At 53.2% G+C, this 20084-nt stretch overlaps 1 protein-coding gene across 3 annotated transcripts in view; it reads right to left on the bottom strand.

Moving 5' to 3' along the window:
• Positions 1–20084, bottom strand: part of TOGARAM2 (TOG array regulator of axonemal microtubules 2) — a 68206-nt gene that overhangs the window by 27900 nt on the left and 20222 nt on the right. For all 3 annotated transcript variants that reach the window (XR_009248311.1, XM_058682926.1, XM_058682925.1), the window contains 8 exons: positions 16877–17017; positions 12200–12339; positions 10181–10294; positions 8401–8676; positions 6506–6717; positions 5560–5750; positions 2540–2586; positions 93–259 (listed from right to left, as the gene is read on the bottom strand). Coding sequence is in view for 2 of the 3 variants with exons in the window: in XM_058682926.1 (XP_058538909.1) it covers positions 93–259; positions 2540–2586; positions 5560–5750; positions 6506–6717; positions 8401–8676; positions 10181–10294; positions 12200–12227 (1035 nt within the window). In the remaining variant the exon portion in view is untranslated. The remainder of the gene's footprint in view (positions 1–92; positions 260–2539; positions 2587–5559; positions 5751–6505; positions 6718–8400; positions 8677–10180; positions 10295–12199; positions 12340–16876; positions 17018–20084) is intronic.

Raw genomic sequence — 20084 nt, 5'->3', positions numbered from 1 at the left:
GGCCCCGCTTTTATGTACTTCAGAAACATGCTTGTGTTCATCCAGTGGTCCACTCTGACCCCAACTTTCTCCTCCCCTCACTTTCCAGATACCTTGGTACTGCTCTCCCTCTGGTCCTCTTCTTTGAGCAAGAGGCGGGCTTCTTTGGCATGGCCGAAGGAGAAGGTTGTCAGCGTAGGAGCAGACTGAGATGAAGGCAGGGCAGCCTTCTCAGGGGCAGCAGACCTGTCTCTGGCAGGTGGAGCTGAAGGTTTTGGCTCTGAGGAGTCGAGAACAAGAGTGCAGCTGAGGGCACCCAGCCCCTTGAGGCAGTATTCATCCATTTGGGCTGTCCTGGGGCCCTATGACACTGTGGTTGGTGCAACATTTTACTGCCTAAGACTGCCTCTCTCCATTGTTTTGCCCAGTACTTCCTTGTGGCGAAAGACCCAAGTTAAATTTACACTACAGAACAGCACTGGCAGGCATAGAATGTTCTCCTCCTTTCATTCATCCATCCACCCATCCATCCACCCATCCATCCATCCAATAGTTACTGTATACCTTATTATAAGACAGGGAAGGGAGGGAGGAAGTGTGGGCAGGAAACAGGGGGCAGGTCTGTTGTCTAAGAAGTTTAAGATATTTCCTGAGAATGCACATCTGTCTTACCTGGGAGGTGTGCACCTCAGGAAGAGAGAAGATAAAATGAGCGCCCTCATCACAAAACATGAAGAGACCAGAGAACCAACAATACTAGTCCAGTCCTCTCATTTTACAGACAGAAAAGCTGAGACCGAGCAACCTTCAGATGCTCTTGTGATTGATACAATACAAACTGATTTCCAAATGACATCAAATCACTAGTATCTCTTTGTTAATCTAGATTTTCCTAATCAATGAATTTCAAAAGTATGTTGTCTTGTGATGGAGGCAAGACAGGGGTGGATTAGTTTTCTTTTAATGAAAGAAATGTTAACTGGGTTCTCCTGTTCACAAAGGTTGGAGCTCACTGTCCTTGGGTGAACCTGCAAATAAGGGGACCACTATCTGGGGCCACCTGAGGCTGGAAGGGGTGTCTTGAATCTGGGACCTCCAGGAGGGCTCCCAGGTTACCCTGGACCTCTGCTCAGCCCATGCCTTCTACAAAGGATCCCTCTGCTTGCGTCCCAGGAGAAGGATCAAGGGCCAAGATGGAGGAGAGATGAAGCCTCCATTTGCCCAAAAGTAAAGGGCAGGGCAGAGGACACAGATGTCCAGGTACCAGCTAACCAGGGCAAGGACTGCAGGAATGCCACAAGATTTGGGAAGCCCTCAGCTTCAGACAATACCATGTGAGCTCCTTCTACATGGTAGACGTGTTACACATATTGGGCAATGTTATCCCCAGCTGACAACTGGAGGGTCAGAGGGCCCTTTAAGGACTTTACTACTTGGCATCCCCTCTCCTCACCTCCACCTCCAAGAGAGGCCCTAAAAAGCCTTGTCTGAGCAGCCTGGACCCTGCCGCCAAGCCCCCAGGGACCTAGTTCTCAAGCAGCAAGCTTGCGATGCAGACAAAGGAGTGGTTACAAACTGGGGTCTCCTGGCCCAACCCCCTGACAGCACCCTCAGGGGTAGCTGTTGAGGGACACCGTGGGTGCCAGTGGCTGTCACACCAGACTGCCCAAGGTCACCCCACTGCAGCCCAGCCAGAGAACAGCAGGGGAAAGAGCCACCACAGAAGTTTCTATGCCAGGACCGCCTCTCGGGCTCAGCTCGAGTCCTGACCCTGGGGTTTCTTGGGCAACAGCCTCCCCCTCGCCAGGGACCCATCCGCTAAGCTATACAGAGTGGCCTGCCAGAAAGCTGGACCAGGAGTCTGCCCCCTCCTGCCGGTCAGCACAGCAGTGGCCTCCAGCCCTCATCCCCGGGCTTGGGGATCCCCACCCCCAACCTGCCCAGGGCTCATCCTCCCTCCTCTCCACAGAGTGAGGTCACCAGGCTGGAGAGCTTCCTGCTCCCTCTTCTGAAGCCTCTCTGCGCCTTGGCCTCTCACTGGCCACCCAGTTGGCCGTATTCCCCTGATGCTGAAACCTTCTGGGGCCAGCTGACTAAGGGGTTCACGGGATGTGCCTTAATTTCTCACTCGGTCTGGTGAGGAGTATTCTCCTCCACTTGCTCAAAACCGTGCAGAGGCAGCCCCTCGTGTCAGAAGCTCTGTCTTCGGAGCCATGTGGACCCGCTTGCAGATATGCCGGGACTGAGACCTCCGTGCCGAGACTGAGGACAAAACCCAGCTTGCAGAGTCTCAGAGCATGCACTCCTCTGTCACACAGGGTCTGCACCTTCCCTCTCAGCTGGCTCACAAGCTGGTGTGGGTCCACATGCCGGGCATAGCACAGGGCCACTGGTCCCCAAAGCGGCACTGCCGGTGACTTCAGCTTCTCCATCCGTGAAATGAGGGGTTCGGGTCCAAGCATGCTCAGGCCTACTCAAACCCCAGTTCTGCCCCCACACCCAGTCCAGGAGGCAGGGAGTTGAATAGATAGCAAGTGGGAGTGCGCAGGGGGGTACATACCCAGAGATTTAGGGGTCTTCTCCCGAGGCCCACTCTCCCGAACCAATCTTAAAAGAACGGGGAAGAAAAAACACTATGAGAGATGGCAAGAAGGAGCCCCTGCTGTGAGGGGTCCGGTAGCCCCGGGATGGGGCAGTGGGCGGGACGGGGCACACAGTGGAGGGGCTGTGGGCGGCTCTGTAAAGAGGCTCTTGGCTAGGAGTTCAAAGCTGCAGGAGACGTAACTCCATCTGCAAAGTCAAGGGCAGGCTGACCGGGAGACCACATCAGGCCAGGCTGGGTCCAGACACCACAGACCACTGCCTCTGCCCTGCCAGGCACCCACGGCTTCTCCCCGCACTGCCCGTAGCAGCCTCTGCCTCAGTGTGCACCGCCCTCTGTGGTCGTCAAAGTAGCCTTCCTAACTCAGATCTCATGGCACTTCCACACCGAAAGGCCTTCAGCAGCACCTCATTCTCCAGGCTAAAGCTCACCGTCCTCACTTGCGCACACGGGGCCCTGCCACCCTGCTAACCTCACCCGCCCGTGTCATACAAACACCGGTGCTGCCGTGCAAACCCCTGACAGTTCCGTGAACATCTCCATCTCTCCCTCTTCATCTCCCAAACTCTCCTTCAGCCCTCAAAGCTCAGCTCAGGCCTCACCTCCTCCAAGAAGGCTTCCTAGCCTAATCGAGATCAATTTCCACTGGGCTCCCCAGAACCAAGGGCAGCCTTCTACCTTAGTTCTTACCTCACTAGACCTCGATTCAGTAGGTTACTAGTAAATCTCTCTCATGAGCTCCTAGAGCATACAGACTGTCTTGTTTGGCTTTGTTTCCACAGCACATGGCACATAGTAGGTGTTTACTAGTTCTTAGCTAAGTAAACGAATGCATGGATGGATGGATGGATGGATGGATGGATGGATGGATGGATGAAAAAGCAAATGAATGAAAGAAATGGTAATGGAAGCTCCTTCCCACCTATTTGCTATCCTCACAGGGTTAATGGAGAAAAATCCATGCCATAACTGGACAGCAAATGAGCAGATATTTATCATGTGTGTGTATAATCCATGCCAGGGACCAAGCTTGGCACCATGGAAGCTGCAGAGGTTTCTGGATATGGCCTCTGCCCTGTAGTGCTCCAAGTTAAAGAATAGGTACGAGGTTTAAATAAGGGTTGAACAAATCAGTGGAGGGGATGTGGTCAGGCAGTCCGTGGGCTGGTTGCTGTGTGGACAGCGCAGAGGACGCCCTTCCCCCATCGCCTCCTGGAGGAGGGCAGGGAAGACTAGCACAAGGAGAGGCATGGAACCGGGGATTAAAGGACAGCAGGCTCTGAAAGCAGAGTGAAAGGCTGGTGTTAGGGTTGGGGAGGCGCTGCCCGGGGCTCTGGAGGGTCTGGGGGTGGGAAGGTTCCTGCAGAGCAGCACAGGAGGCCTGCTTGAATGTCAGACCAAGGAGAGTCGACTTTAGGCTGCTGGCACAGGAAGTCAAAAAATGTGGATCGTGTGGAAGAAAGGTACAGAGGGTGGTGGATGAGAATCGATTAGGATGCAGAGCCCAAGGGGGTCAGGAGCCAGGCTAAGAGCTGTCAGGGAGCTCAAGAGGGAGCCAGTGAGTGAAAACTGAGAAGAAAGGCAGAAGAAAGAGAAGGCCTGCACCTCAGTGGACATCGGGAGGTCATGGGAGGGAGGCAGTTTGGGGAAACATGAGGTGCCCCATCCGTGTGGTTGGGACGGGGGCACAGCCTCCCTCTCTCTGATATGACAAAACTGGAGTTGCCCAACAGGAGGATGGAAATCCAGAGCTCGACTCGAGGGAGACCTCAAGGCCGAGCAGGGCATGAGGAAGACACCCATCCCTGGAAGCTGCCGGCACAGACAGGACTCCTCCAGGGGAGAACGAGGAGATGGGTACAAAGGGCTGGGAACAAGCTTCAGGAATGGCCATGTTTAAAAGACAGACAAAGGAGAGCACAGGGGAGACTGCCTGGAAGGTCTTGTCACAGAAGGTCAAGAAGCGGGTTTCAAAGTCAGGAAGGCAAGGAAGGAGAAAACTCCAAGGACATCAACGCCCCACATGATGTGAAGTCAAGAGCAATGAGATGGGAGTAAAGGTCACTGGTCTGGGGCTAGAAAGTCCTTCCAGCCACCAGGAACGGCTTTGAAGGAAGGAAGGAGTAGATGTTTGAGCAGAAAGGAGGAGGGGCCTAATGTGAGGAAGTAGAGGTTGATGGAGCTCCAATCCAGGAGCAGGCCCACACTCCTCCAGGGTTGAGAAGGAGGCAGACATGTATACAGACAGAAGGGAAGGCAGCATGGGAGATGGAGAGGTGAGGAGGCATGAGAGAAATGGGAAAATTCAGTACAGCATGCCCCAAAGCTATGCAGGAAATGAGGCCTTTCTCCCTCTCACTCTTGTCTCTCTGTCTCTGCCACTGTCTCTGTCTCTTTCACGCGTGTGCACATGCACACGCGCATGCACGCGCGCGCACACACACACACACACACACACACACATACTTGCTCTGACATTAGTCTGACCTGCCCATGGAGATGTTCTAGGCCATCTGAAGAGATCCGTCTGTCCCACTTATGAGCCATAAATGTGGACTCATTAACAACACAGCAACCCTCTACCCCATCAGTTCCCAAACATTTTCGAGTCTGAAGACCCCTTGTAAAATCTAAAATTTTGTGGACCTCTCCCTCCTGCTTCCATACACACACACGATAAAGCTTGTAATTTTAGTACCCATTAATGAAGAAAATATATGCTACCATGAATACAGATTGTATTTTATTCATCACCACAGCAGCCACAGATAGGAAACTGGTGGAAGACGGAGGCTGAGACATTGTCTCCTAAGCCCAGACCACCCAGCTCGCCTTGGCCTCCTCAGGTCTGTGGCTCATGGGAGAGCCAGGCCCTTCACACCCCGGGTGCCCCAGACCTGCGCTGGCGTGGAGGTTCAGCGGATCTTGGAGGGATCGGAGAGAGGACTACAAGGCAGTTGTGACTTAGGGCAGCTTACCGTGTGCTGGGGACCCTCGGGCCCGTGAGGACATCCTGGCCTGGAGGCAGGAGGTGGGGAAGGGAGCCAGGTGCACCGGAGGGGGTCCCAGCGGGCACCCCAGCCTTTGGGATGGGCGGGATCACAAGACCCCCCAGTGACTTGTGCATCTTCTCATCCTTGCAGTGCAGGTAGTGCCTGGAGATCTGCACCTGAGAATGGAGGTTGGGGGAAGGGTCTGGATGCTCACATCCCAGGCCCCTCATACAGGGCGGTCCCTTTTGTCAGGAGCCACGTGGGGTGGCAGGCAGTGCTGGGAAGTGTCCTCTGGTTTCTCTCTGCAGCCACACACCCCTAGAACTCCTCAGAAAGCTCAGCGCTTCCTTACCACTCCAAGACAGGAGACTGGCCAGGGGTCCCCCTCATCCCTACTTCCTTTTTGTTATTTATTTTTCTCTTCTTGTCATTTGAGGAAATCCTAGAACATCAATGCTGAAAGCAGTCTTCAAGAACATCTGGTCCAGTACCTCCTTTTTATAGATATGCAAAACAGACCCAGAGAGAAGGGTGACTGGCCCAAGGTCACACAGCCCGTGAGGGGCAGAGTGGAAACCAGAGCCCAAGTCTCCTGAATTTTAGCCCAGCCTTCTTGCCCCTCAGCCTATAACAGGGAGGGTCAGAAGCATGAGGAATTCTGGAACATATAGACCAGAGAAGGCCTAGGGACCACCAACCATAGGACTGGTGGTCACACAGCTCTGGGGCAGCCAGCCAAAGCTCACAGGCCGGCCATGAAGGTTTGGGATGCTGCCGGAAAGATGAAATGAGGACCCAGAGCCCCATCTTTGAGGGCGGCCCCTCAGACACTGTCTGAGAAGCTAGAGGCTCAGGAACCAGGGGTAGTAAAGAATGGAAAGAAAGGCAGAAGGACCAAGAGGTAAAACTCAGAGCAGTTGGATCACCTTACCTCCTGGGCTCCGGGTCTCAGCTCCTGGGGACCCTGGCTGCTCCCAGGCAGATCCAGGCCATTCTCCTTGGCTCCGCCAGCCTCAGGGGTGGTGGGGATGCTCTGGATGGGGGGCATCGGCTTGGGCACCCTCAGCAGCCTCTGAGAGGTGGCCCGGGGGATGAAGCTCCTCAGAGGAACTCCTCTGGGGCCTCCCACAGGATCCAGAGAGACTGCGGGATAAAGATGAGGAATAAGTTAGTCCCGGGAGCATGGGCTGGGGGGCAGTTCAGATACTGGCAACAGGGATGGAAGGCCAGGCCGGGGACAGAAGGAGATCCACCCCGGCCCGCCCTGCCACCAGGCTGAGCAAGCCGACGGTGCGGAGGGCCTGCTCCCCCTCCTATGAAATTTGGTAGAAAGGGCCCAAGTCACCTATTTAAAATTCAGAGGCAGGGGTGCCTGGGTGGCTCAGTCAGTTAAGTGTCCCACTCTTGATTTCAGCTCAGGTCATGATCTCACGGTTTGTGAGTTCAAGCCCAACTTTGGGCTCTGTGCTGACAGTGAGGAGCCTGCTTGGGATTCTCTCTCTCTCCTCTCTCTCTCTCTCTCTCTCTCTCTCTCTGCCCCTCCCCAGCTTGCATGTGTTCTCCCTCCCTCTCTCTCTCTCCCTCTCTCTCTCAAAATACATAAATAAACATTTTTTTTTAATAAAACAAAATTCAGAGGCAGGCTAGGCAGGAAGGGAAATTTACCAGTACTAGACTAGGGGTGAGGAGAGTGGGGTCCCATCCTGGCTAGAAGCTGTGTGACCTTGGGTACATCTTTGACTCCCCATTTGCTCTTCTGTAAGATGAAAGTAGTCACATCACGGGGTTGTCCAAACATTCAGTGACGTAACTTACATAAAATGCCAAGAAAGTACCTGGCCCATAACTTACTTCTGTTTCTGCTTCCTTTTCAGCTAATGATGTGGAAGCGTAGCTGTTCTGACACAGGGGGCACCCTGACCTAGTCTAAAAGCAGACCACCACACTTGCAGCTCTGTTATTAGTACCTCATGCATCCGGCAGACATCTTCACTGCGCTTTGCCCCACCCCCTGCCATCCCTACAGTAAGGAGCTCAGGATGGTCTTTGCAAATTTTTTGGCGGTGATGAAAATACTTAGCACTGAACTTTCGAGGGCCATCTTGTTCCAGTTCCTTGTTCCAAAGTGGTTGCATCAAAACAACCAAGTCAAAATATCTTCTCCGCAACCCTGCCCAGCCCGGCTCCGCCCTGCCCTATCATCAGTTTGGTACGGGGGAGGTGAGGAGGGGTCACAACCCAGGTGGGGACGTCACCACCAGCATGCCCACCTTGGGCCCCACCTGGGCAGTGGTGCAGAGAGGCCAATGCAGCCCCAACTCAGAGTGGTGAGGGTAGCCCCAGCCCCACTCGGGGTACCAGAGATCCCTGTCCCGCCACACTTGCCGAGGGACCTGATCAATCAAGATCACTTCCTATCTGCACATTGCACAGCTCCTGTTCTTTTTCTCCTCCACTAGACCTTTGTGAAAAGACATGACATGTCTAGAAAAAAGACTTCAGACCTCTCAGGGAGAGAGTCACTGGTCTGGCAATTCCAGAAGCTGTATGACTTGGAAATTAGTTAATTAATTAATTAAAAGGATGCCTCTGGAGAGAAGACTAGAAGGAGGCAAGGGAGAGAATGGGGAAGTTAGTTGGGAGACCACTGCAGGGCCCAGGCATTCCCCCGGTAGATGGCTGACAGGACTCTTGGTGGGTTCACCCTGAGCAGCTTGGAGAGAACCCGGCTGCCAGCTAGATACCTACTGATCCTCACGGCCAGGTAGCCTGGTGTCCCTGGCCTCAGGGTGGGTGGGTGGCAGGTGGGCAGAGCCCGGGGCTCACCTTGGGAAGATGATGCCAAGCCCTCTGAGAGCCTCCTTTTCTTGAGCTTGTCCTTGATCTGGGTGGTGTCCCGGGCCACACTGTTGGCCTCAGACTCCAAAAAGGGTGCCGGGTGGTTGGGCCCCAGAGATAAGGCACCAATGTTCCTGGGGTGGCCATTCCTGGCCTGCCATCCCTTTGGAGGGGCATCCAGCTTGAGGTTGCCGGGGTCCACTTGTCCACTCAAAGGCTGCAATGGCTCCTCTTGCAGGATCCTTGGAGCTGGCTGGAGGGAGGCTGGGGGAGATAGAAGCAGGAGAGGCTTGGCACACAGAGCCCAAGGTGACACCAGGCACCGGCAAAACCTTTGGTGCTGCTTCCTTGGAACAGTCAGGACTTGCCCCGTGCTCCCGATCATTCAATGTTACTGTCACTCCTTGGGTCAGTTCATTCATCCAACAGTACCTGTGAAGACCTGGGTCATGAGCTACTCGAGAGAAGAAAAGGGGACTCGCTACACAGCCCTTTCACAGCACAGATGTGAGGCCACAAATACTTAGGGTTGGCCTTCTGCCCAGGGACCACCATCCGGCAATCTCCAGGATCCCAACCAATGCACTCGATATACCTGACGATACCAAATGCAGATTGAAAAGAGAAGTTGAGGTAACTCAGGACAGATCGTGCTTCCGTGCAGACTCCAGGTTATCCAACGACTCACCCAACAAACATTCAGCGAGCGTCTAGTATTTGCCAAGCACTGTCCAGGCAGTGGAGGCACAGAGATGTGTGAGGCACAGCTTTATCACTGAAAGACTTGCAATCTATTACAGAAATAAGATTTGTCCCTAAATGGGTTCATTACAAGGTAAAATGTGATATGAGCCATAAGGGTGGTATCAATAAAATGCTTTGTGCATGTAGAGGAGGAGGAGAGGGATCTGGAAAACCTTCACGAAGTGGTGATGTCTGAACTGGGCCCTGAAGCAGCCTAGACCGTGGAAGGGACAGGGAGAACAAACAGAGACCAGCTTTTGGAATCTCTGCCCCACACAGAACAATTTTTTGGAGTGCCTTGACATAAGCCACGAGACCCACAGAAGAAGCCACAGGTACTGGACAGCACCAGACCCAGCAAAAGCTGAAGTCGGTGCCAGCCACAGGCGTGCGAGGGGACTAGCCTGAAAGAGGGCAGGTAACCGGAACAAGCTAGCTTTCCATCTAGAACCCTGGGACTGGAGCTCTGCAGAGAAGGGGGGTCTGCAGCTGGAAGTTAGAGCAGAAAGTGGCCAGGAATCTGAACGAGTGTTCTGAAAATCACTGCTCCAGCTTCTGTCCCTCTAGAGGTGCCCACCTCCCCACCACCGCCCTGCATGCCGAATGCCCACCCAGGGGACAGTGGACCTGGTCTTTCCGGGGCTCATGGGTTCTCCTTGGGTCCTGAGGAGAGTGAGGGACATGCTGAGATCCCCACTTCCTTGTTCCTGTGGACCCCCCTCTGTGCACCTCATCCTCGGAAGCACAGAATTAAAGGATCCACCTAAAGCCAAGGGGCATCTGCAGCAAGGACCACAGTAAAGACAGCCTCTGCCAATAGGTGGAGGACACAGCCAGACATCCAAATAAACTCATGTCCTCTCTCCAGGATGAGGCCCACGCCCTGCTCTCTGGTCACTGGTCCTCATCAGGCAGCTGCTGGTGGAACTCCAGTTCTCTGCCCCAAGTCCCCAGAGAGGCCACTCAGGGCACTGGAAGGCCATCTGGTGTGACCGAGTCAGCAGGCCAAGTCCCCCAACCTCACCTTCTCCGTAAGTCCGAAGCCTGGAGTCACTGCTTCCGCCCGGGAGTGCGCGGGGCCCAGCACTGGTCCGAGGGACACTCCCACGGTACACGGCTACCGGGGCCAGAACCTTGGCTGGGGACAGAAGCATGGGAAAAGCGTCACCTTAGCGTGCACCAAGTCCAGGACTGGGGAACAGACTGTCGGAGCACTCAGCCCCTGGGGGTCTCTGTGGCCCTTTCCCCAAACCAGAGCCTGGTCCACAAAGGGGGGCCCGCCACCCCACCCCCAGCCAGCCACGGTACCACGATCCCCACCAAAGCCCACCACCCCACTCTTCCCAGCCCTGGATCCCCACTTCTCACACTCACCTGTCTTCTCCATCCAGCTTTGCTCCAGCTCCCCAGCCCCACCCAACCACTCCATACCTTCTTAGCCTCCTTCAGGGCTCCCCTCCTCCACACCCCTGCCCTGCCTCTGTCCACTGCACATCTCACACTAGCTGCTTTCATGAGCCGCTCCTCACCGCCACGCCTTTAATTGTCACCCTCATGTGGTAACCCCCTGACCTGTGGCTTTGGCCCTGACCTCTCCCCACAGTGGCAGGGCAGAGCATCCAATTACCTCCCCTGGGAGTCCTCCAGCACCTCATCCTGCACTGACCCTGCATCTTCTCCTAAACCTCCCCAACTCAGCAAATTGATTTGATTGATCCCTACTGCGGATATTCATCAAATGCTGTCTGTCAGGGACTCTGTCCCCCAGTCCCTGGTGACACAGTCCTGGGCAAGGCCCGAAGGCAGGTGGGGGAGACAATGAGTAACAAGCAGTGACAGTGTGGGATTGGGAACCCAAGGAGAGGGGCCCTGAGCAGAGACGCAGGAAGCGAGGAGGGGGAGCCTCAACTGAGCACCCAGTACTTTGAGAAGCCTTGGCTCCCCTCTGTGCCCCCACAGTAGCCCAGGCATGCCCCATCTTACCTTCCCCCCTCTTTGCCTCTCCCCTCCCAGCCCTGCCGCACTCAGGCACAGGGATCATGTCCTATTCATCTTTCGAGGACCTGCACTCAGGAGGAGCTTAAATGTCTGCAAGCTGAATCATTAGTCCTATGCCTCCATGACTCCTCCTAGGCACATCTCAGGACCATCCAGGGGGCCCTAACCCACCACAACCCAGCATACCCACCCCCAGGGTGGAAGGTCACAGGACCGGGAGTCGGGCGTCTGTTCCCTTCCTGTTTCTGTCTGCTGTGTGACCTTGAGGAAATAAGTTAGCCTGAGTCTCAGTCCCCAGGTTGGTAAAACAAAGGAGTTAGAAAGGACTATGGGTTCACATAGTCACATCTTAATTCTATTTCTAGATTTCTAGGTTTTTCTTAAGTTTTCAGTACTTCCCACTTCCCCACAAGAATCTAATGTCCGACAGGATCTGAAGGTGGCACTAAATTACGCATTTGTTTTCTCATTAATATAGCAAAGTCCCAGGGTGCTCTGCCCCTAGGTCATGACCTATTTCCTGAACTACTCTGACATTCTGGGGTCCTCTACACTCCTCTCAAGTCATCACAGGGCCCCTGCTCCAACCCCCCCCTCCTAAGGGAAAAGCAGCTCTCCACCTCACCAGCACCCCTTCCACCCATGGCAGGACCTATAGATCCCTTCACCCTCCAAAGGAAACTGAGGCTCATTCAGTAGGTCTGGAACCCCATCTCTTGACGCTGAGCTGGGCACATTGTTCCCATTATCCTGCCCTGTCAGCTGAGGAGACAGAGACACCCTGAGGCCCAGCCACATGTCCTCTGGCCATCCATGTGCTCCCTCCACAAAACAGGTCAGCTCCTCAGCCAGCCCACCAGCACAGAGTGGAGGCAAAGCCCAGACAAGTTTCTAGAATACTCTGAGCCTTTCCCCAGGCTAGGGAGGCCCCAGACAAGAAGCTGAGTATGGAAAGCCAGCACAGCCGGCAGAGAACCTTGGGCAAGGGCAGGAAGGCATGGCCACCTGCCTGGCTACATCTCCCAGGCAGAGTGCAGCCCCGTACCTGGGGGGACAGCATCACGGGTGCCCATGCCCCTATCAGTGAAGGTGCCTGGGAGGTTGTCCAGAGGCAGCCGCTACTTCCTGGGCCGTGAACGCAGTCCTTGGGGATCCAGAGGTCCACAGCTTGTAACATCCAGAGACCTATGGTAGGGAGCAGCTGAGTGAAGTGAGAACAAATAACAAACATTTTTACAAACATTTTTTTAAATGGTTATTTATTTATTTTGAGAGAGAGAGAGAATTCCAAGTAGGCTCTTTGGTGTCAGTGCAGAGCCTGATCTGGGGATCGATCTCACAAACTGTGAGATCATGACCTGAGCCGAAGTCAAGAATCAGACACGTAACCGACTGAGCCACCCAGGTACCCCCAAATAGCACACTTTTTAAACCACTTTGCAGGAAGCCCATCAGGAATTGAAATATTCTTATACTGAAGAAATCTGCTGCTGAACGAAAGGACACCTCTTTTCTGACATTCTGACTCTCTTAGACGCTTGCAACATTCCAACTGCCAAGGCCACAAGACTGTGACCAAAATTGGCTATGAAGAGTGTCACCAAAACGCACTAACCTGGATTCACTTGTGGCTTTGACAGGGACACCTTAGGGTCTCTGGGGAAGGTAGAATTTATCAAGGCAGAGTCTGATGCTCTCTTTCTCCATTAGTTTCTATTTTCTTCAAAAACTCATTTTCTCCGCCAGCTGCCCTCACGACAAGTGTCGGGATTTATGACTCTGCCCGTCCCTCAGACATTTGGTGGGGTCTCCCGGAACCAGCTCTCTAGTTTTCTCTCAGGATATGCCAATCTCCATCTGCATGAAGTTCTTGGCCCTCAATCTCACCTCACTGACCAAGCCAAACTTCTGTCAGAGAGTCATTTCATTGTCCTGTGGCCAACTGCTTGACTACTTCAGGCCTCTTCCTGGTCTCCCTCAAACTCTGGGGTGTTGTCAGCTCTTGCTCTTGACCTAACTTCATTCTCTTTCCATGGGACAAGGGTCTCACCAGAGACTCTGCCACTTTACACAAGTTTATAGTCTTTGCTGAGCGAAAGGTGACCGACCCATTTCTACCCTGACAGACAGTGAGGTGGATGGCCAGGGCTGATCAGTGACAAAATCTGGGGTAAAGGCCACATGTCCCAATCTGCACTCTGGAGTAACTCCCTCGAGATATCATCTGGGGACAGGGCAAGATGCAGGGCCAGCTTCCTTTTGCTGAGCAGCAAATCCCAACTCAGGAAGTGAGAAAACCAGCCTTCTGTCTGGAAGCCAGCCTGCCACCATCCCCACTCAGGCCCCAGAGGGCACGGCAGCTCCCAGCAACGCTTCTGGCCCAAACAGAGGTTCCAGCCCAGCCTCTGCCTGGTCTCATTGCTTACGTCCTCAAGCTCTGAGGAGCATTTTCCTCGCAACTCCCTGACCTACCTCTGCTGACTACTAAGATAAGTATCTGGCCACAAGGTAGTGACACACAGCTGAGAATGTACGTGAGGTGCAGCATTTCTCCCAAGCAATGTGGTGGACATTGGTCTCAACACCCTGCCCCTTGCTCCAGTCAGCTGGCAAAGAGGCACACTCAAGAGATTGGCAAGGCGGCTGCTTCCAGCAAAGCCCGGCAGGAATGTTCCCTACGGGAACAGACCATCCACAACTGAATTAAAGCAAATAAGCTAGAGCCCAGGCTTTGGGGACAGTGAGAGCCGCAGACCCCACAGACTCCTGCTGCCATATCTAACCAGAGCAGAGGCTTTCTTCATGAATTATAAGCAGAAAAGTGGTATTTAGCTGCAGCCCTTGTTCTCGACCTTGGCTGCAAATCAGAATCGCCTGGGAACTGATAAAATGACAGATTCCAAGGCCCCACCTCCGGCTCCTGCTGAATTAGCCTTCTAGGGAGCAGCCCACAGGGATCTGTTTGGTTTCTTTTTCTTAACTCCTGAGTGATTTTGATGTTCAAACAGGATTGAGAACTACTGGGCTATAGTTCAGATTCACTTTCTTTTTTTTTTTTTTTTTTTAAGTTTATTGATTTTGAGAGAGGGAGAGGAGAGCACATGCGAACAGGTGAAGGGCAGAGAGAGAGAGAGAGAGAGAGAGAGAGAGAAAATCCCAAGCAGGTTCCTCACTGTCAGTGCAGAGCCCAATTCAGGGCTTGAACTCACAAACCATGAGATCATGGCCTGAGCCGAAATCAAGAGTCAGAAGCTCAACCTACTGAGTCACCCTGGTGCCCCCAGATTTACTGTCTAAGGGGATCTCAGCCCTGTTTCTCACCTTATGCTGTCAAAGTGGTTATTGCTGCTTCAGTTTCCCCAAAGGGATCACTCACTAAGAAGCTAAAGAAAAGATTTGGAGCTGCCTGAGACTACAGATGAGAAAAGCTTCAGTGCCAGCTCTACTGCAAAGGGCCTTCTGAACCAGACAGTCCCCTCCCCACTCGCCACAAGCTCCTCAGCGGGCAGAATGGCCATTGGCCAAGACAGCCGACATTACTCTGTGCCCAGAGGGACACCCGCAGTACAGAAAGGAAACCTGCATCCACATCATAGCTTGCCAGGGCACCCCAGCAGGCAGACCCCCTCGTAGACCTGCCCCTGACTGTATCTACACATATGACCCCTTAGGCTCTCAGGGTCTACATGCAGGATCTCCTGCTCAAGGGGAGGTGGCCACAGCTGCATATGGACAAACAACCATGTCTTATGTCTTATGTGAGAACAATGGGTGGCCCCTCTCTGGGAAAATCATGTAGACCCATGACCTGGTGGGAACTTAAAAATCCATTTGCAAACTGTAAAAACCAAGATCCAAAACTCCAGCTCAAATGTAGACAAAGCTTTGGGGTTTAGCCTGGACCGTACTTAGCCCCTGACCAAGATACAATTTACTGAGCCCACATTTGCGCCTTGCACTGTTCTGTTCTGGGCACCAAGGAGTGACTATTCCTTATTGGAACAGCCAACCCCTGACCTAAAGGGCTAATAGCCAATGGGTTCTGGGGACCAGGATTCTGTCCTCACTCCCTGAGGCTCTGGATTGCCCAAGATGGCTGACTCCTCCACCCTCAATCTCAGTTTTCCACCTCAGGGAATGGAGTGGCCCAAGATAACTGATCGTTGTCTGCTCTTTCCACTAAAGCTATGGCTACAGAGGTTCCATGGTGACTGGCACCACAGGAATGAAGAAAGGTGGCAGGAGGGACTCAGGTTTCAAGTGGAAAGGAAACAAAGCAAAGACTGGCCCGGTAAAGAATGTCAGTCCCAGGGACAAAATCCTAATCACCCCTGTGCTTTGTACAGCCTACAGGGAGCCCGTGCCCCATTCCATGTCCACTTTGCTCCCAAGGGAGCCGGGCAGAGCCCAGCTAAGTAAGAGCACTTACTTAGACAGGAGGGCAAGGCAGAGGCTCTGAGGAGGGGTAAGAGCAGAGAGGCCCGGGAGGGGATGGGCCCCTGATCCTGAGATGCAGCCCCTCCTGCCCCCTCTTCCAGGGGCTACTGCACGTGCAGCTTCCTTCGTGTGGCCGTGACACTACCCACTCCTCCTTTTAGAGACCTCTGAGAGACACGGGTTCTGATAAGTCAGAGTTCTCACCTTCTCAGACATGCTGGGTGGGAACAGTGGTGTCAAATGTCACGGTGGGTAGAGAAAGGGAGTAAGGGAAAGACGGCAGAGCGAACAAACCTAGGTTTGGAACCCCAAAATGTCCCCCACCGAAACATTCTCTCTCTGCAGAGAGGCCTCAGACAGGCACCCCTCCCAGCCCACACCCCTACCCCAGTATGCTCCTGAAAGCCCACGTTGGGACACCTAGATCTTTGGCCTTGAGGCAAGACACAGCTGGGTTAACTTGGTAACTGACCCTTGCCCCTCTCATATTAACTTGGGAAAGTTCCTTAACTCCTCTGAGCTCTGGTTTCTTCATCTGAAAAACCGTCCTACCAAAAGGTTCTGTCAGGATTAAGGGAAGTCATGTGCAAAAGTAATTCAGCACCATTGCTGGTAGGGGTCAGTAGCATCAGGTGTGACCTCTTCCTTTCCCTTCCCCTTCCCATAAGCTCTCTTTTTTTTTTTTTTTTTTTTTTTTCAACGTTTTTTATTTATTTTTGGGACAGAGAGAGACAGAGCATGAGCGGGGGAGGGGCAGAGAGAGAGGGAGACACAGAATGGGAAACAGGCTCCAGGCTCCGAGCCATCAGCCCAGAGCCCGACGCGGGGCTCGAACTCACAGACCGCAAGATCGTGACCTGGCTGAAGTCGGACGCTTAACCGACTGCGCCACCCAGGCGCCCCCCATAAGCTCTCTTTAAAGTTATGACGGGGGTGCCTGGGTGGCTCAGTAGGTTAAGCATCCAACTTCAGCTCAGGTCATGATCTCACCGTTCGTAAGTTCGAGCCCCGCGTCGCACTCTGTGCTGACAGCTCAGAGCCTGAAGTGTGCTTCAGATTCTGTCTCCCTTTCTCTCTCTACCCACCCCCCCAACTCACATTCTGTCTCTCTTAAAAAAAGAAATAAACATTTAAAAAAATGTTTTAATATATTTATGATGGGCCAGCCCTCTGTCCTTACAAGACAGACCCAGGTGACCCATGTGCCCCTCAGATGGAGGAGACACATGTGTCCGTAGAGGCAGCGGTTCCAACTAGCCCGGCCAGGCCCTCCCACCGTTCTCACCTGGGATGCTGTGCTGTGAATTCACACCCACCACGACGCCAGGGGTGGGTCCTGGGCAGAGATGGGCACATGGGAGACCAGCAGTGCTGTCTGACTAGGCGCCTGGACACCCTCCACAGGAAAGCAGCATCCTTGTCGGGCCTGGAAGGAGGCAGGGTTCAGACGCGGAGGGAAAAGGCCTCCCAGGCCGAGAAGACAGTCTGAGCCGAAACATGGAGGAACGGACTGTGAGTGTGGGATTTGGCAGTAGGGCCCGGGGCTGGGAAGGCAGATGAGGGCCGATATGTGGGGACCTGCAGCATTCTGTCAGAGTCGGGGCTTGCTCTGCCGGTAAAGGGAACTCTAAAGACTTTTTGAGGAGAGGGGCGCCTGGGTGGCTCAGTCGGTTAAGCGTCCAACTTTGGCTCAGCTCACGATCTCAAAGTTCGTGAGTTCAAACCCCACGTCGGGCTCTGCGCTGACTGCTCAGAGCCTGGAGCCTGCTTCACATTCTGTGTCTCCCTCTCTCTCTGCCCCTTCCCTGCTCATGCTGTGTCTCTCTCTGTCTCAAAAAATAAAATAAACATTTTTTTTAAAAAAAGACTTTTTGAGGAGAGAAATGACAATATCTGACTCCTGAGGTTCATAGCGTCAGGAGCCACCTCCACCAAAACCAGGAGACTGATCCCTGCACCCACCAGACACACCAGGAGTGCCCAAGTGCTCCCACTCAGGCTCCTGCCTCCAGACATGACTGGCACGTGGGCCAGCAGGAAGGCAGCTCACAGATGACGTGCCCCCCCCCCCAGTCCACCATAAGTGCCCCCTTCCCCGGGCCCCTTCACCAGCTTTGAAGCTAAACCCACTGATTACAGATGCCACCTCCCTGCCGTAATGGGATCAGGGGGGTCAGTACTCCTGTAACCCTCTGTCTCGAGACAGTAGCAGGTGCATCAGCTAGCAGGCCCGCAGGAATGTAAAGAAATGCAGACAAAGTGCCAAACACAGCGCCTGGCACATAATAAGAGCTCCATAGCCATTTGCAGCATGCAAGAATGGAGAAATCAACATGAAAGCACATCTTCACAGACAGTCTCATTGAGAAGAAACAAGGGAAGGAGACTAACATTTCTCAGTTCCATGTTGTTATGCACCAGGCGCTGAGCTAGGTGCTGGCAAATATCACGCCATTTAACTTTTGAAACAGAGCAACAAGGCAGATATTATTGTCCTCGTTTTGTACATAAGAAGACGGAGGCTCAGAAAGGTTAAGTAGTTGCATCGAGGTAAGTGAAGGCCTCAGGGCTGACAATCTCTGCTCCTGGAGACAGAAGAACATGGTATTTCACAGCGCGCACTCAGGAGTCAACAGCCCTGTGTTAGATTCCTTCCCCTGCTAGTTACAAGACTTCACGTATAACACATTACTAACCCCTCTGAGCTTCCGTTTCACTGAAAAAGGAAAAGAGTAACACCTGTCTCACAAGGTTACTGAGAGTATTCAATAAAATATGAAAAGCATTTCATACTGTCCGCCCCCTAAGCAAGTATTCAACAAACAGTGGCTACTGATACTATTGTTTAATAACTATTTCAGTGTGCATGTTAAGATGCACAGGAAGAGGGGGAAATGCCCTGTTTGAAAGTTTCTGGGGCACGAAGCTACGGTGGCCTGGCTGAGGCTGGGTGGCAAAATGGAGGTGCCACCTGGTGGATGTCCTTCATCGCATACGTTTTCTGGGGTAAGCAGGAGGCAGCAGACAGGCTGGGGCAGGACACTTAGAAGAGCAGCTCCGAGATCCCTTCTCACCAGAACAGAGTCTGTTAAGGAGGCAGCTACTTAGTGCCCGTGTCTTAATGACTTTCCGGGACAGTGTGGATTCCATGGTCAAGAGAACTTCTCAGCCATTTTTATTGCTAATGCAGCTAAGGAATGTTGCCTTCCAATAGTTTACTGTGTGTGTTGGGGGTGAGGGGAAACCGAGGGTGGAAGGGGAGAGCTGCATTTATATCTAGGGCTGTGACATTCAAAACAGCCCCCACCTCCCAGGAATTCTGATATGAATCATTGGTCTAGAAGACATGGGAAAGCCTATGGGTGAGAAAAAGTTTTATTTAAGCTGTGTTTGGAAGACAATGACAGTAGGGGACAAGCAGGGCTGCCCTGTGTGGTTGTTCAGGTCGGGCACTTCACAAGGCATCACAATTAAGGGGACCCCATTCACACTGCAGTCACCACAAATTTGCACATTTATTGCCCTTCTCTGACAAATAGAAGTAAAGTGTCTTGATAAAGAGATGTCTTTTTCTAACTCACACAAAGGCACTGTATGTGCAAGTGGTGGCCCTAGTGGAAAGGGTGTGTAATATATCCATAAATTTACAAAATTCAAAACCTTCTGAGCCTGCCCCACTTTTGTGTATCATCTTGATGCTGATATAAATTAGAGATCAGAACACATGCTAGTAATTCAATGAAGCTTCACCTTGTGTGGACAAGGGGTGCCTTCATCTGCTTCTCCTGTCACTAAACTGTGAGCTGTAAGTGCCTTGAAGGTAATCTAGTCTCCCGGCTGGCAAATAAGGGGTTAATGTGGGGTCTGGCTGTATGACACACCCAGGGCCGGCAAGAGCCTAGGCCTACCCAGGGGTCATATCCCTGCAGGCATCACACTGGCCACCAGCTGACAAGGTCCTCAGCTTCCTCCTCCACCCTCCCACCGAGGCCTCCCCAAAATGGTTGGTGCAGTGCCTCAGACTGCGGTACCTGGTCAGAGCCAGGACAAGGGGTTCCTGAGGAGGACTACGTTTCCTGGTGGGGCCGGGTGCCACCGTGTCAGTCGTGCCTGAAGTTACACAGCCACTGGCTGAGACTTGGAACCTTCTGCCCTCCCACCCTGAAACCTCCCCCATCAAGGTGTGAGTCGTCCAAGAGCTTGATCCTAGTGCTGAAGTCTTATGCAAAGTGGCCTGGTCCACTGCCCCAGGAAGGCTCTCTGCAAGGTTTCCCGGCTCAGGGACCCCCGCCCAGTAGTTGGAGCTCCAGTCATCAAACCACAGTCTGTGAGCACTTACAGGTACGAGAGGACCAGAAAGGGCTGAGAAGAAATAAACACCTCTTCCACTCAGCATCTCGGCAAGCTTGTGTTGGCCATGCCCAGTGTCTAAATGTCTGTCACATTCCAGGAAGTGGCCCTTGACAAAGGTCTCCCCGTAAGAAGCTCAGCAG

Source organism: Neofelis nebulosa, chromosome 9, assembly GCF_028018385.1.
Source record: "Neofelis nebulosa isolate mNeoNeb1 chromosome 9, mNeoNeb1.pri, whole genome shotgun sequence".
NCBI lineage: Eukaryota > Metazoa > Chordata > Mammalia > Carnivora > Felidae > Neofelis > Neofelis nebulosa.
The sequence above is the reverse complement of the archived record's forward strand: the minus strand, read 5'-3'. Positions and strand labels throughout refer to the sequence as shown.